Source organism: Microcaecilia unicolor, chromosome 13, assembly GCF_901765095.1.
Source record: "Microcaecilia unicolor chromosome 13, aMicUni1.1, whole genome shotgun sequence".
NCBI lineage: Eukaryota > Metazoa > Chordata > Amphibia > Gymnophiona > Siphonopidae > Microcaecilia > Microcaecilia unicolor.
Window position 1 is genome coordinate 26922583 of NC_044043.1, and position 25084 is coordinate 26947666.

Below are 25084 nucleotides of genomic sequence, written 5' to 3' on the forward strand. Positions count from 1 at the left end.
GATTGGCTGGTGAAGAGCACCTTGGAGGCATGGGCTCTACAGTCCATGCGCATGACTATTCAAGTGCTAGAGCTACTGGGGTTTGTAATCAATTATCCTAAGTCCCACCTTGTCCCTGTTCAGAAATTGGAGTTCATAGGAACTCTGTTGGACACACTGATGTCTTGAGCTTATCTTCCCCAGGCAAAGGCAGACAACCTCCTGGCCCTAGTGTCCTTGGCTCGAGCGTCTCAACAGATCACAGCTCTGCAGATGTTGAGACTCTTAGGGCACATGGCTTCCACAGTCCATGTAACTCCCATGGCATGCCTACATATGAGATCAGCTCAATGGACCCTAGCTTCCCAGTGGTGCCAAGCCACAGGGGATCTAGAGGATGTCATCCATCTTTCCATCGATTTTTGCAGTTCCCTTCAGTGGTGGACCATTTGATCCAATCTGACCTTGGGACGTCCATTCCAAATTCCTCAGCCACAGAAAGTGCTGACAACGGATGCATCCCTCCTGACGTGGGGAGCCCATGTAGATGGACTTAACACTCAAGGAGCTTGGTCCTTTCAGGAAAAGGGTCTCCAGATCAACCTCCTGGAATTACGAGCGATCTGGAATCCTCTCAAGGCTTTCAGAGATCTGCTGTCCAATCGAATCATTCTAATTCAGACAGACAATCATGTTGCTATGTATTACACCAACAAGTAGGAGGGCACCGGATCTTGCCCTCTATGTCAGGAAGCCGTCAGAATGTGGCTTTGGGCACACCATCACGGCATGCTTCTCTGGCAGGCGTAAAAAACAGTCTGGCCGACAGGTTGAGCAGGACAATGCAACCTCACGAGTGGTCTCTGAACAGGAATATTCTCCTCCAGATCTTCTGAGAGTGGGGCACTCCCTCGGTGGATCTTTTTGCCACTCAAATAAATTACAAACTCCGCTCTATTCTGTTCTAGACTTCAGGCCCACGACAGACTAGCGTTGGATGCCTTTCTCCTTCATTGGGGGACAGGCCTTCTGTATGCGTATCCTCCCATACCTCTAGAAGGGAAGACTAGTGAAACTCAAGCAAGACCGCGGATCAGTGATCCTGATTGCACCCTTCTGGCCCCGTCAGATCTGTTTTTCTCCTCTTCTGGAGTTGTCCTCAGAAGAACCGTTGAGATTGGAGTGTTTTCCGACCCTCATCACTCAGAAGGGTCGCTTCTGCATCCCAACCTCCAGTCTCTGGCTCTCACGGCCTGGATGTTGAGAGCCTAGAGGTTGCCTCCTTGGGTCTTTCAGAGGTTGTTTCCCGAGTCTTGCTTGCTTCCAGAAAAGATTCCACTGTGAGCAGGTGCCTCTAGGTGCAGCCAAGGATAGAACAATCTCCTTTTGCCACAGGCTCCTGGTACAGTCAAGAAAACAAATGTCCACCAGCAACTTCAATTTTAAGGCTTTTATTCCATGCAGGTTTCTAGTAGACCTGATACACGGTTCCAACCGCAGCATTCACCTTTAATTTTAAGCACATGTAAGCCACCTGAAAGTGTGTGGCAAATAGTCCCCTTTAAGCAGCAGGCTATCAGCACATACCAGGATTCACTACAGGCTTACAGTCAGCTCCAATCTGGGCTCTTTATCCAGTGCGCAATAAACAGTAGTTCAATTTCAAATAGAAGCAGTTCTTTCAGGGCATCATCACAGTTAAATCACAAAGCAGCAGTTTCTACCTTCCACTCTCTTTATCTTCAGGAGAGTTCAATACTTTAGGGACTTCTACCCAAGGATTTTCAGCCTGCAAATACTTGTGGGACTTCCTCACACCCAAGGGATTTCAGCCTGCTTCAGTACTTTAGGGACCTCTCTTACCCAAGGGTTCTTAGCCTGCAACTACTTCTCTCTCTCTGCTTCTCTCCCCTGCTGCTCTCCTGGGACTCCTTCCCACCTGCCTAATCAATCCCTGGCTTCTGCTCTCACAACCAATCATTCTCCTCTCATTAGCTTCCTCTACACCCATACCAGCTTAGTTGAGTATTAGCCTAATGATGATCTCCTGCACACAGGGTTTCCTATCTCTCTTTCCCCCTAGTGGCAGCCAATCTACACTTCCTGCCAGCTTACCCCCATGTCTTCTCCCATTGCAGCTAGGAGTCCAGTCCGGGTTCCTCATATCACCCCCCTGGCTCCTTGCCTGCAATGCCTTCTGGGACTTGTATTTCAGAGTGAAACGGCCTTAACCCAACCAACCTGGAGGTGACTTTATCACACCACGAAGTGTTATTCTGTCAAATGGAGGAGGTTTGCCGTCTGGTGTGACAGCAAGGCCACAGATTTTTTTTCTTGTCCTACACGGACCCTGCTTGAATATCTTCTACACTTATCAGAATCTGGTCTGAAGACCAGCTCAGTAAGAGTTCACTTTAGTGTAATTAGTGCTTACCATCAACGTGTAGAAGGTCAGCCTACCTCTGGACAGCCTTTAGTAGTTTCATGAGAGGTTTACTTTTCTCAAAGCCCCCAGTCAAACCTCCACCAGTGTCATGGGATCTCAACGTCATTCTCACCCAGCTGATGAAAGCTCCCTTTGAGCCACTGAATTCCTGCCATTTGAAGTACTTGACCTGGAAGGTCATTTTCTTGGTGGCTGTTACTTCAGCTTGTAGAGTCAGTGAGCTCCAAGCCCTGGTAGTGCATGCACCTTATATCAAGTTTCATCATAACAGAGTAGTCCTCCGCACTCACCCTAAGTTCTTGCCAAAGGTGGTGTCGGAGTTCCATCTGAACCAGTCAGTTGTCTTGCCAACATTTTTCCCCCGTCCTCATACCAGCCCTGGTGAAAACAAGTTGCACACCTTGGACTGTAAGAGAGCATTGGCCTTTTACGTGGAGTGGACAAAGCCCTACAGACAGTCCGCCCAGTTGTTTGTTTCTTTTAATCCCAACAAGAGGGGAGTCGCCATTGGAAAAACGCACAATTTCCAATTAGCTAGCAGATTGCACTTCCTTCACTTATGCCCAAGCTGGGCTGTCTTTGGAGGGCCATGTCATGGCTCATAATGTTAGAGCCATGGCTGCGTCAGTGGCTCACTTAAAGTCAGCCTCCATTGAAGAGATTTGCAAAGCTGCAACGTGGTCATCAGTCCACATATTCACATCTCACTACTGCCTTCAGCAGGATAGCCGACACGACAGTCGGTTTGGGCAGTCGGTGCTGCAGAATCTGTTCGGGGTTTATAATCCAACTCCACCCTCCTAGGCCCATTTCTGTTCTGTTCCAGGCTGCACCCTCACTTAGGTGTTTATGATTTCAGGTCAATCTATGTTATATCTTCGCCATTGCGAGACCCAGTTGACCAATGTTCATTGTTTTGAGTGAGCCTGGGAGCTAGGGATACCCCATTACTGAAAATATTGAGCCTGTTTGTCCTTGGAGAAAATGAAGATTTATTCCTGTTGCAGGTATTCTCCGAGGACAGCAGGCTGAATATTCTCACAACCCTCCCTCCTCCCCGTTGGAGTTGTTCCAGTTTTATATTTGGCTTTTTATTAAACTGAATGAGGGTACGCTCACGTCGCGGGCGGGAAGCCGTTCACATATGCATGGTGCGTTCGGCCCGCACGACGGAGCATTCTAGAGTGTTCCTTTTTGCTTTAGAAGTTTTTCTTCCGTCTCCTGGGCCGTCACGGCCGACGACCCATTACTGAGAATATTCAGCCTCCTGTCCTCGGAGAATACCCACTACAGGTATATATCTTCATTTTAATGAACACTCTCTTTTAAAACAGAGAATAGTAAAGTTTTTTGGAATCCAATGGATTACAGGACACAAGGCAACATGGTTTCACTAGAGGCAAGTCTTGTCAGAGAAATCGGATTCATTTCTTTGACTGGGTGACCAGAGAGTTGGATCGAGGGAGAGCAGTAGATGTGGTGCATTTAGAATTTTGCAAAGCCTTTGTCATGATTTCACATAGATGACTAATAAATAAACTGAGTGCCTTTGGTTTGGGCCTTGATGTGACTGACTGGGTTAGGAACTGGTTCCGTTGAAGGCGACACAGGGTAGTGCTAAATGGAGCTCATTCTGAGGAAAAGGATGTTGGCATTGGTGCGCCTCAAGGTTTGGTTCTTGGGCCAGTTCTTTTTAACATTTTTGTAGGCAATATAGCTGAATATTGTGTTTTCAAGGCAGAAACTAGGTTTGTGAGCCCTTCAGCAGTGGCATGCAAAACCACCCCACACCAGAGACAAGGCAGAACTCTGACAGAAACGGCTAGACTTTACCTGTACTTGACCGCCCTTCCCCAGGAGTTGAGCCCCTGGTTGCAGGCGGCTGGCAGGACTTACCGGACAAGGCAGGAACTGGATACCAACTAGGCTGAACAGGGACTGAGGGTCAGAGGTGAAAGGAATATACATGGGCAGCAAGGCAGGAAACTGGGCTAGGACTCAGACAGACAATACTACACAAGACAGGAAATGGACAAGCTAAAGGACAGGAACTGAAAGCTGCCAAGCAGCCACTGAGAAACAGTGTCAGACAAGAGTCAGTCATGATTATGACTGTTTTCCTGGTTTGTGCTCCCCTCGCCTTCTGGTGGCCAATACCAGTGACTGCTATAGACTAGCTGTTGCTGTTTCCCAAGCCTGTGTCAGAGGCCGGTCCAGTCCGGATCTTCCTGTCTGCCAGGGTTGCTTGCCTTGTTTGTCCATAAGCAGCACCCGTACTTGGAATTCCTGCAGGTGATGGTCTTTATTAAGCTTCTGTGGGCTTTGCTACTTTGCCTTTGCTTTGCCAAAGGTCTCTGGGTGAGTTGGTGTGCTCTGTTGCACTTCTGCCTAGTCTAGCTTCTTGTCTGAATTCCTTGTCTCGTTCTTGTTTAGTCTGTGTATGATTAGCTTAAGTTTTTATTTTATTTTATAGAAGTCTTTATTGAACATTGCAAAATCAATACAATAACCGCTCAGTGCAAAATAAAATACAATGGCACACTTCTACGCAACCTTTCCATGAGTGTGTAACAGTAATACCATCCATTTGTTAACAATGTTAGAATAAACACCAATTCTACTTTGTTTTTTAAGTTTTAATACTTGTAATTTCCCCTATTCTACTCCCCCCCCCATCCCCCCCCCACCTTCCTGAGTGCTCTGAACTCAAACCAGTTAATCAGAACAATTTTTTATAAAGGGTTCCCATACCCTTTCCCATGTAGGCAAAGTTTTGGCTCTCTCAGCAGTCAGTCTCTCCATTTCACATATGTATCGCACCTTGGTGTTCCACCTCACCACTGAGGGTACCGATGGTGACTTCCAGTGTTGTGCTAAGTTCAAACGAGCTGCATACAGGGATCCTCTCAACAGAAGCCACTGATCTGACATAAGGCCTACTGGTCGCTGCCCAAGTAAGAAAATTAAAGGATGCCACCTTACAGACTTGCCAACCCACTTCTGAATGCGGGCTTGTACCCCCTTCCAATAAGCCTTTGCTTTAGGGCAAGACCACCAAATGTGCCCCATGGTCCCCTCTCCTCCGCAATTCTTCCAACATTCCTTTGGCACTCTAGCAAACATGTGGTGCAGTCTAACCGGTGTCAGATACCATCTATAAAATACTTTAATAGCGTTCTCCTGCATACTCACTACTCGAGCTGATTTCAAAATCCTTTTCTCCAGTGTCAACCAGTCTGCATCCGGTAAAGTGAAATGTAATTCTTGCTCCCACCTCCTCCTGTGTTGCACATATGGTCTGGCATTGGCCACCTGGTATGCATACAGGAAGGATATCATTCCTCGCTCTATCTTTGAGTCTACGCATATTTCCTCCAATGGGTGCGTCTCCCGCTTCAAACTTCCTCTGTAAACCTGGCCTGTCAAAAAGTGTTGTACCTGTGTATAATCATAGTAGTCCTTATCCCTGATCCCAAAATCGTCCACCAGCTGTACAAAAGGCACTATTTTCTCCTCTACATGCATCTGTCCCAACATGTCCAGTCCAGAGTCTGCCCATCGCCTGAAGGTAATATTTCCTTTACCTGGTTCGAACATTGGATTATCTGCTAAGGGGGCTAAACCAGAGACCGGCGGTTGACGTTCTGAAAACATAAGATCCCAATAGTAGAACGTAGTTTGTACTGTGGGCGGGAACATATCAACTCTGCCCCTATATTTATTAGGAAGCCACATTAAATGGGCTAATTTCCGTTATCCCACTAAGTCCTGTTCAATATCAATCCACAGTTTATGACTGTCCTTCCTAAACCAGTCCACCGCCGCTCTGGTCTGTGCCGCACAATAGTACCAGAACAAGTTCGGCACTCCCAACCCTCCCAACCTTTTACTTTTATATAGAAGAGCTCGAGGTAACCTTGGTCTTTTCTGGTTCCAGACAAAGCGGATCAGCTTATCCTGGAGACCTGACAAAAAGGTTCGGGGTACCCGTAATGGAAGAACCTGGAATAAATATAAGAGACGGGGCAAAATATTCATCTTAATCGCCGTGATCCTCCCGAACCAAGACAATCCCATATTGCCCATTTGTCTAAGTCTTTCTGCACCTCCCTCTTCAGAACTGGATAATTAGCTTCAAAAAGTTCTGGTAGGTCACTCGTAATCTTAACTCCTAAGTAACATAATGCACGACTCTCCCACTTAAATGCAAAAGACGTCTTCAGTGTCTCCATCAATCCCCGAGGAACTCCCACAGCTAAGCCCATAGATTTGCTAGCGTTCAATTTGTATGCCGAGACCCGTGCATATTCCCCTATTTCTTTCATTAAGTTAGGTAATGAAACCAGTGGATTCGTTAATGACAGCAGCACATCATCCGCGAAGAGCGCAATTTTATACTCCTGCCCGCTAACCTGTACTCCAGTAATATCATTATTCTCACGAATAGCTGCTGCCAGGGGTTCCATTGCCAGAGCGAACAATAATGGAGACAACGGACACCCCTGTCTTGTTTCATGCCCCAACGCAAATGTCGCCGAATTCCCCCTGTTTACTCTCACGCAAGCCCTTGGCGAAGAGTATAAAGCCTGGATCCAGACTCTGTAGTGTTGTCCAATTCCCACTCTATGCAAAACCTTGTGTAAATATCCCCAGTGCACCCGGTCGAACGCCTTTTCCGCATCCAGACCGAGTAGCACTGCGGGCCATGCTTTTTTCTGTGTTGTGTATATAAGATCTATTGTGCGGCGTATGTTATCCATGGCCTGTCTCTTGGCTATAAATCCCACTTGGTCCGGGTGGATCAAGCAGGGGAGCACCCTCTCCAGACGATTAGCTAACACCTTGGCCAGTATTTTGACATCTGTATTAAGGATCGAGATGGGTCTGTATGAGGCACATTCAGTATGGTCCTTGCCCGGCTTTGGTATTACCGCCACCCACGCCTCCATCATCGTCCTAGGGAAAGGTGCCCCCTCTCTGACAGCATTGATTATCATTGTCATGTAAGGCGCTAGCTCCGTCACATACAGTACGTGTGCGCGAGACCACATCTTCTTGTCTCCCCCCATATAAAGCGGCAAAGTGCCTTTGGAAAGTCTGGGCTATCTCCGTTAAGTTATTTGTCACCCCACCCTTAGACCTCCTTATGGCTGCAATAAAGTGAGACTTGCGAGCCCCCTTTACCAACCGAGCTATCATTCTGCCTGCTCTATCTCCAAACTTATGAAGCTGATATTTCCTAAATAGCAGGGATTTTGTGGTCCTCTCATGCAGCAGGCTATTCAATGCTGTTTTGGTAGACATGAGGAGCTCGTAATTCGACTGGGTTGGATCTCTGGCGTATTTTCTCCTAGCCCCTCTTAGCTTCTTTTCTAATTCTACTACACTCTGCGTTAGCTGCCTGTTCCGTTTACTAACATAGGCTATTATCTCGCCCCTGAATACCGCTTTGGCCGTGGACCAGAATAGAACAGTGTCCTCTATGTGCTCTATGTTATGTGTTTGAAACTCCTCCCATTTCTTTTGCAGCTACGCTTGGAACTCGCCGGAGGGGAATAGGTATGCTGGGAATCTCCACCCCGGCGACCCCTGAAAGAATGTCCCTGCCTCCACATCTATCCAAATAGGAGAGTGATCAGAAATCTCTTCCGGGCCAATCGTAGCTGTAACTATTTTGGAGAAGAGATCCTGCGTGACAAAAATGTAATCTATTCTGGATTGTGTTTGGTGCGCTCTTGAAGTATGGGTGTAATCTTTCTCTTCCCCATGCAGGATTCTCCATGGATCCATCAGACCCATTCCCTGACAAAAAACTTCAAGGGTGGAGGGAGATGGCGCTAGCCTCTGTGAGGGCGGATTGAATCTGTCTAAGTCCGTGTCCATTACCAAATTCATATCACCTGCCAATGTTATAGGCAACGCCTGCTGACTCTGGAACTGTGCTAACAAATTGGCATCGAACTTCTGAGCAGACGTATTAGTGCCATAAACCGATGCCAGCAAAATTTCTTTCCCTTGCAAATTAAGTTGAAGTCCCACCAGTCTCCCGTCTCCATCTTTTATCTGCATAGACATGAGTGCTTTATGTATCAGAATGGCAACTCTCCCCCTCCTACTTGTAGCCGGGGAACAGAATACTTCTCTCACCCAGTGACGCTTTAGTTTTTCGTGCTCTTCTTGCGATAACCTGGTCTCCTGTAGGCACGCTATTCCAACTTTATGTCGGTTAAGAGCTGTTAAAATATTAGATCTCTTGATTTGGGAAGAAATGCCTCCTATGTTCCAGGAGACCAGGCGTACCCTACTAGTCAGCATGTGGGTTCATGTCTTGTCAATTTGCCATTATTCAGATGTTCCATAACTCCATAGCACCCAGCCTTGCCCCAGAGAGCCTTCCCTCCCACTGCACACCTCTTCTTTGCTAGTCTCTGCCCAAAATAAAATGGAAGTATGTGACGTGTAACTCTGTCCCAGTGAAGTGTACCTCATGTTGTGTTGTTACCTTGTGTTGCCCCCCTCTCTAACCCTCTCCCAACCCCATGAACTGATGAACTACCCCACTCCAAACTGAACCTCTAACTCCCATTCCCTATTCATGTACCTGAAACTAATTTAAACTGGGGAGTCCCTGCCATGCTCGAGTCTTCCCGCCCTTACAAAGATGTAGTGTTGTGTGCTGTCCTCACTTACTGTGTGTGCCGCAGCAGCCATTATCAGCTTTCCATACAGTTCTCACTCTCCCACTTCCTGGGCCTTCTGATCAGTCACAGTGTTCTCCAGCTCAGCGATGTAGTCTTTTGCTGCCTGCTCTGTATCAAATGATCGCCATCTGCCATCGTATCGGACGCGCAGCATCGCTGGGTAGATAAACATAAATCTTATCTGCAGGTCTTGAAGCCGGCGGCATAGCGGAGCAAACTTCTTCCGCCGTTCTTGCAATGACATCGAGTAAGCTTGAAATATCCGTATGAGGTGTCTGTCATACTTGGTGTTCTCTCGCTTTAATCTGTAGCCCCTCAAGATCTCCAACTTGTGCAGATAATTATGCACCTTCAAAATGACTGCACACGGGGCCTGGCGGCCATCTTGTACTCTGCCAACTCTGTGCATCCTCTCCAGGCACAAGGCCCCGGCATGATCTGACAAGGCGAATTCCGACTTCAACCAATTCTCCACCACGGTTGTTAAAGCAGTGTCGCTGATCGACTCTGGCAGTCCAATTAGGCGCAGATTACTGCGTCTCGATCTGTTTTCGAGATCGTCGACCTTTTCATTCAATGCGTGCACTGTGTCTTGCAGCTGCTTTAGCTTCTGTTGTATCGGAGGCTGTGTGTCTTTAAGATCCGATATGCGCTTTGTGGCCTCCGTCAATCTGATTTCAAAATTACCTATCTGTTCTGACAGCTTTTCAAATCGCGGTTCTAGCGCTTGAGTTACCGCTGTAGTGAGTTGTAAAAGCTGCTCCTCTGTGAAGACAGTGCCAACTCGTGGCATCTGCTGATCCGCGTCTGAGTCTGCTGCTCGCGGTTTCTCCTTATCTTTTTTTGCGTTCCGGGCGGGCATTGTTTTTTTCGGCGTTTCGATGAATTTATCCATCAATGGATTATCTTTGCCAATCTAAGTTCCTTCGAACTGGCTCTGGGCTTTTTAATGTAGATAACGATTTTGGACGTTAGGCCTCGGAGAGCAGAGACGTCTTGCTCTCTCAGCGCATCACGTGACACCCCCCCCCCCCCCCCCCCCCCCCCCCGTAACGCACATTTTTAAAAAAGGTTCCAGGGGAGATCCGGGAAATTATAGACCGGTGAGTCTGATGTCTGTGCTGGGGAAAATGGTAGAGACTGTTATTAAAAACAAAATTACAGAGCACATCCAAGGACATGGATTACTGAGACCGAGTCAGCACGGCTTTTGTGTGGGGAAATCTTGCCTGACCAATTTACTTCAGTTCTTTGAAGGAGTAAACAAACATGTGGACAAAGGGGAGCCGGTTGATATTGTGTATCTGGATTTTCAAAAGGCGTTTGACAAGGTACCTTATGAAAGGCTACAGAGGAAATTGGAGGGTCATGGGATAGGAGGAAAAAGTCCTATTGTGGATTAAAAACTGGTTGAAGGATAGGAAACAGAGAGTGGGGTTAAATGGGCAGTATTCACAATGGAGAAGGGTAGTTAGTGGGGTTCCTCAGGGGTCTGTGCTAGGACCGTTGCTTTTTAATATATTTATAAATGATTTAGAGATGGGAGTAACTAGCGAGGTAATAAAATTTGCTGATGACACAAAGTTATTCAAAGTCATTAACTCGCGACAGGATTGTGAAAAATTACAGAAGGACCTTACGAGACTGGGAGACTGGGCGGCTAAATGGCAGATGACGTTTAATGTGAGCAAGTGCAAGGTGATGCATGTGGGGAAAAAGAACCCGAATTATAGCTACGTCATGCAAGGTTCCACGTTAGGCGTTGCGGACCAAGAAAGGGATCTGGGTGTCGTCGTCGATAATACGCTGAAACCTTCTGCTCAGTGTGCTGCTGCGGCTAGGAAAGCGAATAGAATGTTGGGTATTATTAGGAAAGGTATGGAAAACAGGTGTGAGGATGTTATAATGCCATTATATCGCTCCATAGTGCGACCGCACCTTGAGTATTGTGTTCAATTCTGGTCGCGGCATATCAAGAAAGATATAGCAGAATTGGAAAAGGTGCAGCGAAGGGCGACTAAAATGATAGCAGGGATGGGACGACTTCCCTATGAAGAAAAACTAAGGAGGCTAGGGCTTTTCAGCTTGGAGAAGAGATGGCTGAGGGGAGACATGAGAAAATAATGAGTGGAGTGGAACAGGTGTATGTGAAGCGTTTGTTCACGCTTTCCAAAAATACTAGGACTAGGGGGCATGCGATGAAACTACAGTATAGTAAATTTAAAACAAATTGGAGAAAAGTTTTCTTCACCCAACGCGTAATTAAACTCTGGAATTCATTGCCGGAGAACGTGGTGAAGGCGGTTAGCTTGGCAGAGTTTAAAAGGGGGTTAGATGGTTTCCTAAAGGACAAGTCCATGTGCCGCTACTGAATGGACTTGTAAAAAATCCACAATTCCAGGAATAACATGTATAGAATGTTTGTACATTTGGGAAGCTTGCCAGGTGCCTTGGCCTGGATTGGCCGCTGTCGTGGACATGATGCTGGACCCGATGGACCCTTGGTCTTTTCCCAGTGTGGCATTACTTATGTATTTATGTACTTAAGCTAAACTACACACAGACTGACTAGAAGTGGACAAGACACTCAGACAAGAAACCAGACGAGGCAGAAGTGTAACAGGCACACCAACATACCAGGGACCTTAGACAATGCAAAGGCAAACACAGAAGTTTCCAGGTGGCTAATAAAACCCATCAGCAGCTGGAGTTCAGCTGCAGGAATCACAAGGCTGCTGCGGGTGCTGTTCAGGCACAAACAAGAAAAGCAAGTCTGGCAGCCCGGAAGATATGGACCGAACTAGGCTGAAGTCTGGAATGTTCTGGCCACCAGAGGGCTAGATGAGCACAGACAAGGAAACAGTCACCATCGTGACACTGAAGGACTCTCTGGTAAGGTTTGCCTCTTTGCGAATTATACCAAAATCTGTAATAGGGTAGACACCACTGATGATGTGGATAACATGAGGAAGAACTTAGCAAAGCCTGAGGAATGGTCTGGAATTTGACAGCTTAGATTTAACGCTAAAAAACTCACGATCATGCATTTGGCTTCAAAAACCCGAGGGAACGGTACAGTTTAGAGGGTGATAAACTTTTGTGCATGAAAGAGGAGCGGGACTTGGATATAATCATATGTGATGACCTTAAGGTGGCTAAACTGGTAGAAAATGTGATGGCAAAAGCTTGAAAGATTCTTGAGTGCATAGAGAGAGGAATGGCCAGTAAGAAAAAGGAGAGGTGATAATACCCCTATAAAAGACTGGTGAGACCTCATTTAGAAAATTGTTTACAATTCTGGAGACCGCACCTTCAAAAATATGTATGTGTCATAAAGCATATGGGGACAGATTTAAAGATGTCAATATGTATACTTTGGAAGAAAGGTGGGAGAGGGAATATATGATAGACATTTAAAAATGTATGTGGGGGAGGATCACGTGATGCACTGCTAGAAAGTGGCAGTCGTCGTGCAGAGCTCCCTCCTTACCTGCAGCTCGTTGAGTTTTAAACCGTTACCGCGCTACACCCACTCCCTCAGAAAATATTGGTGAGCAGGGGAAGGGTTGCGGCAGCTTCTGTGCAAACGGAAAGTGAGCAGGAGCGGAGGATGGCGGCCAAATCGGGGAAGAAGGAAGGGGCGCGAAGCCGGATCCCAGAACAAAAGATGGCGGATGCAGATAGTGGGAGTCCCCCGACTGTGAGCTCCGCGTGGGCCACGGAGGTAGCGGCAGAGGTTTCTGCCATGTTGGAAACATTAGTAGACCTCAAACTGCAAAAGATCGCAGATCAACTAAAAGGGATCGATGATAAGTTGGGTGGTATCCAGACGGAGTTTGCCCAATACAAGCAAAGACTGTCGGATGTAGAGGATTCGGTGCAGCAGCAGGAGACGTCGGGTAAAGCCCTGAAACAGAAGGTGGAGCGGGTCGAAGCAAAGTTGGAGGACCTTGAGAATCAGGCTCGGAGGAGCAACATTAGGATGGTGTGTTTGCCAGAATCTATCAGAGAGGCTGACTTGCAATCCTTTTTGGAATCCTGGCTCCCTACAACACTTCAGTTAAAGTCGACAATGGGCTCACTGCAAGTGGAGTGTGCCCACAGACTAGGGCCCGTGCGCAAGGAAGACTCGCGTCCCAGAGTGGTGATTTTTATAGTGCTGAGCTTTGCGCGTAAACAAGATATTTTTCAAGCGCTCAGGAAATTGGGGCAGCTTAAGTATGAAAACTCAGTGGTGCGCTGCTTTCAGGACTTCTCAACGGCAGTGTCATTGCAGCGCAAAGCATTCCGGGATGTATGCCAGCTTCTGTTTGCAAGAAAGATTCAATTCGCCTTACTATACCCTGCACGGCTGAAAATCTGGTATCAGGGTTCCCAGCAGTTCTGGTTGGGAGGCGGGAAATACTGCTGGGCAGACTTGTACGGTCTATGCCCTGAAAAAGGCAGGTACAAATCAAGGTAAGGTATACACATATGAGTTTATCTTGTTGGGCAGACTGGATGGACCATGCAGGTCTTTTTCTGCCGTCATCTACTATGTTACGGCGGAGTAGACGATGAAATTTGCACAACAAGATCTGGCTGCTGAGGGGCCAGCATGAAGAGCCTGGCTTTGCTGGCACGTGAGGTTGGATCAGAGGCTTGGAGGGCCTGGACTGTTAGAGACTTGGTGAGATGGTGAGGCACTCCTGTGAGCGCACCAAAGTGAACTTTTGAATAGTGGGGAGAATTATTAAATAGTTTGCAATGCGGTTAGGTTTGGTTTACTTGGGATGGTGGTGAGTGGATGATGTTTTATTTTTGTTAAAGTTTGGCAAGAACTATCAGGAAACTGATTTAAACTATATGTTGGGATGGGATCCCTGGACATTGGGGTTATGGGATAGGTGTGGGGTCTTTACGGATGTCCTTTCAGGAAAGGGTGAAGGAGTGAGTGCTGGTGGAATTGTATTTTGAATGGGTGAGGAGGGAGCTCGCGTGGTTAGGCTTGATCGGAGCCATGAGGGGCGCTGACAGGGATGGGTCGGGAGAGGGGGTGAGATATTTGGACATAGTTTGGAGGAAAGGTTGTCAGAATGGGTGGCTGCTGAGAGGGTGGCCAAGGGCTGGGAGGCATCCTCTTTTGTTTTGGAAGAAGATCCATACTACTATAAAAATAAGATTACTGGGTCCATAGGATCACTTAAAATATGTTCGTGGAATGTAGGGAGGGGGGTCACTTCGCCCATCAAGCGTACTAAGGTGCTACAAGCGCTAAATAGGCAGAAGGCGGATGTTGCTTTTATACAGGAGACTCACCTGTCATCAGGAGAGCATGCCAAATTTAAAAGAAGCTGGGTGGGATCTCTGGTGGAGGCCCCCGAGGTGGGGAGGAAAGCAGGGGTGATGATTATTTTTTGGAAAGACATCCCGCTTCAGCTAAAATCGACCAAGGCAGATCCTGATGATAGATGGGTTCTGGTTGAAGCGGAGATGGCTGGTCGCCAATTAGTGCTTTGCAATGTATATGCCCCTAATGTTTTCAGTGGGAGTTTTTTTTCAGGCTCTAATTGGGAGGCTGTCTCCGCACACTGGGGGGGACCTGATCTTGGGTGGAGACTTTAACTTAGCGTTTGGTTCCTCAATGGACTGCTCAAATCCGGGAGTCCAGAGTTCGGGGGGGGGGGGGGCTGCAGGGCGTTGTCGTTAATGTGTAAAACTTTGGAACTGGTAGATGTGTGGAGGGTTTTGCTCTCGTCCGAAAGAGATTTCACCCATCTTTCACGGGCACATGGCTCTCAGGCACGTATAGATTTATTTGTCTCCCGTGTCTTATTCTCTCAAGTGCAGCAGGCGGAGATTGGACCATATGCCGTATCCGATCATGCATTGATTTGGTTAACTCTGCTCGATCAAATGAGGGGGCCGCACAGTCGGGTATGGAGATATCCTTTGGAGCTTGTGCGCGATCTGAAATTCCAAGCTTATTTGAGAGACAGATGGGAAGGTTACACATACCGTAATGGAGTCCATGTGGGTCAGCCCGGCCCTGTTTTGGGAAACAGCGAAAGCCGTGCTGCGCAGAGACATTATTTCATATTCTGCGAAAACTAAGAAGATGAGAGATGGGAAAATTGTTAGACTGGGAGCCTTGGTTCAGCGGTTGCGGAGAGCTTATGGGCGCTCGCCTACGTCTGTACGCAGGGAGGCTTTGTTGGAGGCACAGAAAGAGTTAAATGAATTGTTGCACCATAGAGCGGTTAAGACCCAGCTGTATTATAAGTATCGTTTATTCCAACATGGAAATTAGACGGGACGGTTGTTAGCACGGATCCTTCATAAGAAGGGGGGTTTTACTTGCGTGTTGCAGTTAAAAGGGAAAAATGGAAGGTTCCTCCATGCGAACGTGGATGTAGCAGATGCCTTTGCTCAGTATTATAAAATGCTGTTCGCTAGTGATGCAGAGAATGAGCTGGATAGTGACATGTACTTTTTTTTTTTTTGTTGTTACATTTGTACCCCGTACTTTCCCACTCATGGCAGGCTCAATGCGGCTTACTTGGGGCAATGGAGGGTTAAGTGACTTGCCCAGAGTCACAAGGAGCTGCCTGTGCCTGAAGTGGGAATTGAACTCAGTTCTTCAGTTCCCCAGGACCAAAGTCCACTAACCACTAGGCCACTCCTCCTCTCCTGTATAAATTAATTCTACCTCGGCTCTCTGAACGTCAACGGGAAAAGCTGAATGCAGCCTTTACGGAGGGGGAGTTAATGTTGGCTTTGCAGCAGTGCGCTTCCCACAAAGCTCCAGGACCAGATGGTTATCGGGTAGAGTTCTACAAGCAGTTTTTTGATAAAGAAAGTGCCGCTAATATCTCTGTTCAATTCCATGGTGGCTGTCCGAATGATTCCAGATACTTTTAACGAGGCCCAAATTGTAGTGATACCCAAGGAGGGGGAAGAATGCGGTAGAGCCGGAATCTTATCGGCCGATTTCTCTTATTAACGTAGATGCTAAGTTGTATGCTAATGTTCTGGCCAATCGATTAGCAAAGGTTCTCCTGTCACTGGTTGATGAGTCCCAGGTGGGATTTGTGAAGGGGTGGACTACAGTGAAAAATATTCGATCTCTCCTGGCATCTTTGGAGGTGGTAGCCCAGAAACGTCTATCTTCGCTTTTAGTCAGCTTTGACGCAGAAAAGGCGTTTGATAGGGTGAATTGGTCCTACATGTTTGCTGTTTTAAGACATTATGGTTTTGAGGAGTTTTTCTTAGACGCCATTTAGGTCCTCTACTTGGAACCGCGGGCTTATGTATGGGTGAATGGAGAGCGCTCAGAATCGTTCTGGATCCACAGAGGGACTAGGCAGGGATGCCCTTTGTCCCCTCTTTTGTTTGTCTTGTCCCTGGACCCACTCCTTCGGGAAATTTTGCACTATCCAGAGATCAAAAGGGTGCCGATTGGGAGTTCGGGGTTCCTCCTTTCCGCTTTTGCAGATGACTTGTTAGTGCACCTTACCGAGCCCAGTAGCTCATTGCCAGCTCTTCTGGAACTTTTTAGGGAGTTTGGAGATTTCGCAGGGTTCCGTCTTAATTACTCCAAATCCTTGGCATTGCCTTCAGTGGAAGGCGTACAGTGAGAGTGGGGATCGAAGTTCCCTCTTCGGTGGGCGCAGGGTTCTTTTAAGTGTTTGGGTCTGCATTTGTCTCTGAACCTGAAAACCTGACAGGAATAGACTCAGAAGTAACCTGAGGAAATCTTCTTGAAAAGGGTGGTGAATTTGTGGAATGGCCTCCCGATGGAAGTGGTGAAGATGAAAACAGTATCTGAATTCAAGAGAGCTTGGGACAAGTACATAGGATCTCTAAGAAAGTGATAGGGAGAATAGATGGCATGGATGGGTAGACTGGATAGGCCAATATGGTTTTATCTGCTTAAATGATCTGTCTCGGCCCTTTCCTTCTTTTGCCTCACTTCTCTGAGGTTTTTGGGTGCAAGTCGGAAGGGTTCCTACTATCCAGAAACGCACAGATTCACCCCATCTAGTTTCCTCCTGCTGTCCCATGTGTCCCACTCCCGCCCTCTGAAGCAGCGGACTCAGAAGCCCTAGCTGGATCCCCAGTCGAAGCAGGGCAGAAGCTTTTGAACTGGCTCCAAGAGAATCACCATAAAACTGAATGTTCCTCACAGGATACCATTTGGAGGCAAGCAGAATTTTTTCCAAGTCAGGTGGTGCCTTATAACCTCAGACCAGTGGAAGAACTCCCTCCAGATTGCCTACCAAGAGCATCAAGGTTCAGCCCTCTGCACCAGGATATGATCTCAGAGGAATCCTCTTCTTTTCTACTGGCCCATACCACCAGGGGGAGAGGCCTGTAGAAGAAATAGACAGGGCTCCTTCTGTAGTGTCACCCAATCTGTGATAATGTGTCCTGCTGTCCTTGGAGAACACTTGCTTCAGGTGAGCAGTTTCGCTTTCTTGAGGACAGGAAAGTTGATTTTCAGATTTTTATCCTTGCTTTTTCCTGACCTACAAGATCTGTGATTTGTTTTTTGTTTTTTTATGCTTTGGTTTTGCAGTTCCGATTTTTAAAGGGGAAAACATCTATTCTTAGGACTTCTGTTCTTAGGTGTTTATAAATCGTAAATGTAGGTGTTCACGTTCACGTTCCATCTAATTAGTGGTTCTTTGAAGATAAAAAAAAATTGGTGTTTTTCAAAATGTGTTTGTACTTTATTTTTCAATCCAAAGAAATAAAACAAAACATTTACCTTTTTTATTGGACTAACCTAATACATATGTGATTAACTTTCAAAGGTAACATCTTCAGATCAGAAATTCAATTAAATATGTACATTTCTGTCATTTAGATGTCAGCACAGAAAAGAGACAAAAACTGAGTGGAGGATAAAAGACAGAACAAAGCAGGGGTGTGAGAGTGATGTTTTTCTATTGTGTATAGTCACTGTTCTTCTACATCAGCCATATGGAAAAGAAACATCTCATGATAATTTTCAAGTAATCAAATATTTCATGAATTGGCTGCTATTTTCTGTTTACTATATAATAACGTTAAAGGAATTGCATAATGCAGTAATAACAGTTAATAATGCTTATTTCCTCAGCTATAATCCATTTGACGGTCCAAATGAGAACCCTGAAGCTGAACTTCCATTGACAGCAGGAGAATATGTTTACATCTATGGGGAGATGGATGATGATGGCTTTTATGAAGGTGAGTGATGGAACATATGTAAGCCTATTACTAAATTACACTAGAACACATTTTAATATGAGTTTTTAATGCACTTTAGTATTAGTGGTAGTAATTAAAACTGTAGTAACTGAGTTCCCCACTTCAGTAAATACAGCATTAGGAGAAGTTCTGTAGTCTAGAATGCATATACAATACCAGCATTAGTAACAGCCAAGTGTGTGAATGTTTTCATTGCTGTTAACATAGTAACATAGTAGATGACGGCAGAAAAAGACCTGCATGGTCCATCCAGTCTGCCCAACAAGATAAACTCGTATGTGCTACTTATTGTGTATACCTTACCTTGATTTGTACCTGTCCTTTCAGGGCATAGACCATGTAAGTCTGCCCAGCACTATCCCCACCTCCCAGCCACCAGCCCCGCCTCCCACCACCGGCTCTGGCACAGACCATATAAGTCTGCCCAGCACTATCCCCGCCCCCCCCCACCGGCTCTGGGACAGACCGTAAAAGTCTGCCCAGCACTGTCCCCGTCTCCCAACCACCAGCCCCACCTCCCACCACCGGCTATGCCACCCAATCTCAGCTAAGCTTCTGAGGATCCATTCTCTCGGAACAGGATTCCTTTATGTTTATCCCATACATACATTAATAATTTTTATTTTAAGAAAAGTTATGCAATTCAACAAGTACAACAATTTTTTAACAATATATAATCATTCCTTCCCCTTCCTTACCGTTTAAGCCCTACCTATTTTCAGCCCCACCAAATCATGGCTGTGGAGTGCTTAGAATATTATGGCCTTCCTCAATTTTAATATGAACAGAGACAATAACATTTATAAAACTACCGATGCTTGAAAGTCAAAAATTAATTCTTCCCCACTGAGACAATATTACAACCCAAAGGATGCTCCTTCCCATCCTTAACCCGTTCTAGGGAATAAAACACACAAAGGTACATCAGACTTAAGCAAGAGGTCCTCTTTCTGTCTTTCTTTCTCTTCTCTTCTCATTAGCCCGAAAGAGACTCTAGTTCAATTTGGAACAAAATTAAGAAAAGAGTGTGGGTAAAATTCAAATAGAGTTCTTTGTATTCAGAAAGGTCAGACTGAAGAAATGTGTTTTAGAAGACTTCTAAAAGTTAGGTAATCATCTGTAAACTTGATTGATTTAGGAAGAGAGTTCCAAATGTTGGTGCCTTGATAGAATAAATTAGCTGAGTGAATTGTTTTATATATCACATTCTTACAGATAGGAAAATCAAGACAAGATATTTTCTAGATAACCCCTCACCCCAAACGTAACCCCACCAATCTTATTCCCCAACTTTCAGTGTAATATGTTCTCACCTCACCCCCCCCCCCCCCCCGATTCAAGACAACAGAGGTTTAATTAGAATGCCTGTTTATTGGGTTTTCTTAATCGTCTTTATGAAGAAATTCACTCAAGGCAATGTACAACAGGTACAGTTTAATATAAAACTTACAATTTTGCTAATATCATTACCATAGTAATATGACTATGCAAATACTTTGTGCTAAAGCTCACATATTAAGAATAAATCAATCGAGTGAGTTTTCATCCTGTGCTTGCTACAGTCTAAATTTGTGTGGAGTCTAGGCAGCAGAAAGTGGTATTCAGGTTGTGACCATTTTTCGGAGCTGTCGAAAAGCTATATTCCCTATTTGCTTCAGGCTTTCAAAGATTGGAAATACTGATGAAAAACATCAGTGATTCATTGCACAGAATGTTGGACACCTTTTGGTCTGCAAGGGTTGAAAGCACACTCCTATAGCTGCACATCTGCAAAGGTATTTTGAAAGCACTTGAGGAATTGGAAAGTCTAAACATAGACCTGAGACCATATTTGAAACTGATTGACTGCAGACATATTTGAAATCATTTCAGTGTGTCCTTGTATGCTCTCTCTGGCTTAAGATTTTGATGGCTATAGATTACCATAACAAAGTGTTGCAAGCAAAGAAATGTTCATTAGAAATTGAATTAAAAAACATTCAGAACTTAGTATCAAACTTGAAAGCAAGCTATTAGAGAAAATTGGAGTGGCATTTTGAAAGAAAGTAAACTGGATGCTGAAAAAGCGAAGATACTTACCTGTAGCAGGTATTCTCGGAAGACCGCAGGCTGATTGTTCTCACATGTGGGTCGAAGTCCGTGTCGGCCCAGAAATCGGCATTTTGCAAGCAAAATATAAACAAAGTTTTGCCAGAGTCTTCTGGTGCGCGTGCAGCACGCACCGCGCACGTGTGGACTGATTTCCTGCCCACCGTGTGAGCATACCTCCTCAGTTTAATCAAAAAGCAAATAAAGAAATTACAACTCCAAAGGGGAGGTGGGCGGGTTTGTGAGAACAATCAGCTTTCTGTCCTCGGAGAATACCTGCTACAGGTAAGTATCTTCGCTTTCTCCGAGGACAAGCAGGCTGTTTGTTCTCTCATTTGGGGTATCCCTAGCTACCAGGCTCACTCAAACAATGAACATTGGTCAATTGGGTCTCGCAACAGTGAGAACATAACATAGATTGACCTGAAACCATAAACAACTAACTGAGAGTGCAGCCTAGAACAGAACAAAAATGGATCTAGGGGGGTGGAGTTGGATTCTAAACCCCGAACAGATTCTGCAGCACTGTCTACCCAAACCGACTGTTGTGTCGGGTATCCTGCTGAAGGCAGTAGTGAGATGTGAATGTGTGGAATGATGACCACGTTGCAGCCTTGCAAATCTCTTCAATGGAGGCTGACTTTAAGTGAGGCACTGATGCAGCCATGGCTGTAACATTATGAGCCGTGACATGGCCCTCCAGCTTGGGCATAAGTGAAGGAAATGCAATCTGCTAGCCAATTTGAGAGAGTGCGTTTTCCGATGGTAACTCCCCTCCTGTTGGGATCGAAACAAACAAACAACTGGGCAGACTATCTGAAGGGCTTTGTCCGTTCCACGTAAAAGGCCAATGCACTTTTGCAGTCCAAGGTATACAAACTGTTTCACCAGGGCAGGTATGAGGACGGGGAAAGAATGTTGGCAAGACAATTGACTGGTTCAGATGGAACTCCGACACCCCTTAGGCAGGAGCTTGGGGTGTGTGCGGAGGACTACTCTGTTGTGATGAAATTTGATATAAGGTGCATGTACTACCAAAACCTGAAGCTCACTGACCCTACGAGCTGAAGTAACAGCCACCAAGAAAATGACCTTCCAGTTCAAGTACTTCAGAGGACAGGTATTCAGTGGCTAAAAAGGAGCTTTCATCAGCTGGGTGAGAACGACGTTGAGATCCCATGACACTGGTGGAGGTTTGAAAGGAGGGCTTTGACAAAAGCAAACCTCTCAAAGTGTACAACTAAAGGCTGTCCAGAGATAGGCTTACCCTCTATACGATGATGAAAAGCACTAATAGCACTAAGGTGAACTCTTACGGAGTTGGTCTTGAGATCACACTCTGACAAGTGTAGAAGGTATTCAAGCAGAGCCTGTGTAGGACAAGAAAGAGGATCTAGGGCCTAGCTGTCACAGCAGATGGCAAACCTCCTCCGTTTGAAAGAGTAACACCTCTTTGTGGAATCTTTTCTGGAAGCAAGCAAAACTTGAGAGACATCCTCTGAAAGACCCAAGGAGGCAAATTCTAAGCTCTCAACATCCAGGCCATGAGAGCCAGAGACTGGAGGGTTGGGTTGTAGAAGCGACCCCTCATTCTGGGTGATGAGGGTTGGAAAACATTCCGATCTCCACGGTTCCTCGGAGGACAACTCCAGAAGAAGAGGGAACCAAATCTGACACGACCAGAAGGGTGCAATCAGGATCATGGTTCCGCAGTCTTGCTTGAGTTTCAGCAAAATCTTCCCCACCAAAGGTATGGGAGGATAAGCATACAGAAGGCCTGTCCCCCAATGCAGAAGAAAGGCATCTGACAGTAGTCTGTTGTGGGCATGAAGCCTGGAACAGAACTGAGGGACCTTGTGATTGATCTGAGTGGCAAAAAGATCCACCAAGGGGGTGCCCCACGATTGGAAGATCTTGCAGACTACGCCCATGTTCAGTGACCACTCATGAAGTTGCATAATCCTGCTCAACCTGTCGGCCACACTGTTGTTTATGCCTGACAGATAAGTGGCTTGGAGAAAACATGCCATGACGGTGTGCCCAAAGCCACATCTGGACGGCTTCCTGACACACAGGGCGAAATCCAGTGCCCCCCTGCTTGTTGGTGTAATACATGGCAACCTGATTGTCTGTCTGAATCAAAATGATTTGGTTGGACAGTCTATCTCTGAAAGCCTTTAGAGCGTTCCCGATCGCTCTTAATTCCAGGAGGTTGATCTGCAGACCTTTTTTCTGAAAGGACCAGGCTCCCTGAGTGTGGAGCCCATCTACATGAGTTCCCCACCCCAGGAGAGATGCATCAGCCGTCAGCACTTTTTGTGGCTGAGGAACTTGGAATGGTCGCCCCAAAGTCAAATTGGATCGAATCTTCCACCACTGAAGAGAATTTGAAAGTCAGTGGACAGTTGGATTATATCCTCTAGATCCCCCGCAGCTTGAAACCACTGGGAAGCTAGGGTCCATTGAGCTGATCTCATATGTACACGTGCCATGGGCGTTACATGAACTGTGGAGGCCATGTGCCCCAGAAGTCTCAACATCTGCCGAGCCGTGACCTGCTGAAACGCTAGAACCATGGACACCAGGGATAGAAGGTTGTCCACCCTTGCCTTGGGGAGATAAGCTCGAGCTGTCTGAGAGTTCTGCAGACCTCCAATGAATTCCAATTTTTGGACTGGGGTGAGATGGGACTTGGGATAATTTATGACGAACTCCAGTAGCTCCAGCACATGAATAATCATTCGCATAGACTCCAGAGCACGTTCCTTCGAGATGCTCTTCACCAGCCAATCGTCGAGATAAGGAAACACATGCACTCCTATTCTGTGTAGAGACACTACAACTACAGCTAGGCATTTTGTAAGCACTCTGGGCGCAGACGCCAGGCCAAAAGGCAGTACACAGTACTGAAAGTGCTGTGTTCCCAGCCGAAATCGAAGATACTTCCTGTTAGGTGGAAGTATCGAGATGTGTGTGTAAGCATCCTTTAAGTCCAGAGAGCATAGCCAATCATTTTCCTGAATCATGGGAAGAAGGGTGCCTAGGTAAACCATTCTGAATTTTTCTTGGATAAGAAATTTGTTCAAGGCCCTTAGGTCAAGGATGAGATGCATCCCCCCTGTTTTCTTTTGCAGAAGGAAGTACCTGGAATAGAATCCCAACCCTTCTTCTCCTGGTGGAACGGGTTCGACTGCTTGGGCCTTTAGAACGGCGGAGAGTTCCTCTGCAAGTACCTACTTGTGCTGGGAGCTGTAGACTGAGTTTCCTGAGGAAAGTTTGGAGGCTTGGATTCCAGATTGAGAATGTATCCTAACCGGACAATTTGAATAACCCACTGGTCAAAGGTCGTAAGAGGCCACCTTTGGTGAAAAAACATTAGCCTCCCCCCAACCAGCAAGTCATCCGGTACGGACACGTTTAATGAGGCTATGCTGAACTGGAGCCAGTCAAAAGCCCGTCCCTTGCTTTTGCTGGGGAGCTGCAGTGGTCTTAGGCGCACGCTGTTGACAAGAATGAGCACGCTAGGACTAAGCCTGGGCAGGCTGCCGAGAAGCAGGAGTGTACCTACACCTAGCATAGGATTAGGGAGGGAAAGGGAAAGGGGGGAAAGGGAATGGGACTTGTATACCGCCTTTCTGTGGTTTTTCCAACTTCATTCAAAGCGGTTTACATATTATATACAGGTGCTTATTTGTACCTGGGACAATGAAGGGTTAAGTGACTTGCCCAGAGTCACAAGGAACTGCAGTGGGAATCGAACTCAGTTCCCCAGGATTAGAGTCCGCTGCACTAACCACTAGGCTACTCCTCCACTCCTAGGCATTCCTTTTCCCTCCAAATAACCTCTTGGATGAGGCAGGAGAGAGAATCCATAGCATCATTATGCTTCTTGATCTGGTCAACTAGATCCTCTACTTTCTCACCAAAAACGTTATCCCCCCGGCAAGGAACATCCGCCATCCGCTGCTGGACTGAATGATCCAGGTCAGAGACACGCAGCCATGAGAGTCTGCACATCACTATACCTGGATGCTACATCAAAAGTGTGAAACGTACCCCTGGCCAGGAATTTTCGACACGCCTTCTGCTGTATGACCACCTGGCGAAACGGCTCGGCCTGCTCTGGAGGGAGTGCATCAAGCAAGCTGGACTGTTACCTCACTGAGTTCCGCAAGTGGACGCTTGTGAAGAGCTGGTAAGTCTGGATCTTGGCAGCGAGCATAGCGGCCTGATATGTTTTCCTCCCAAAAGAGTCCAAGGTTCTAGATTCTCTACCTGGGGGCGCCGAGACATAGTCCCTAGTGCTCTTGGTTCTTTTGAGGGCGGAGTCAACCACCATGGAATTGTGAGGTAGCTGAGACCTCATCAAACCAGGTTCACTGTGGATCTGATATTGGGATTCAGCTTTTTTCAGGATCACGGGATTAGAGGGAACAACCAGTTTCACATAAGGACTTCTTTCAGTACATTATGCAAAGGAGCCGTTGCATCCTCTCTAGGCGGAGAAGGATAATCCAGGACCTCGAGCTTCTCAGCCCTGGGCTCATCCTCAACCTCCATAGGGAAGGGAATAGCCGTAGCCATTTCCTCGACAAAGCAGGTAAAGGATAGACTCTCTGGTGGAGAAAATCTCCTT

The 25084-nt window shown here is 46.4% G+C and overlaps 1 protein-coding gene across 1 annotated transcript in view; it reads left to right on the forward strand.

Moving 5' to 3' along the window:
• Positions 1-25084, forward strand: part of TSPOAP1 (TSPO associated protein 1) — an 864237-nt gene that overhangs the window by 426944 nt on the left and 412209 nt on the right. Inside the window, exon 14 of the mRNA XM_030186055.1 lies at positions 18230-18339. Within this exon, the coding sequence (XP_030041915.1) occupies positions 18230-18339 (110 nt within the window). The remainder of the gene's footprint in view (positions 1-18229; positions 18340-25084) is intronic.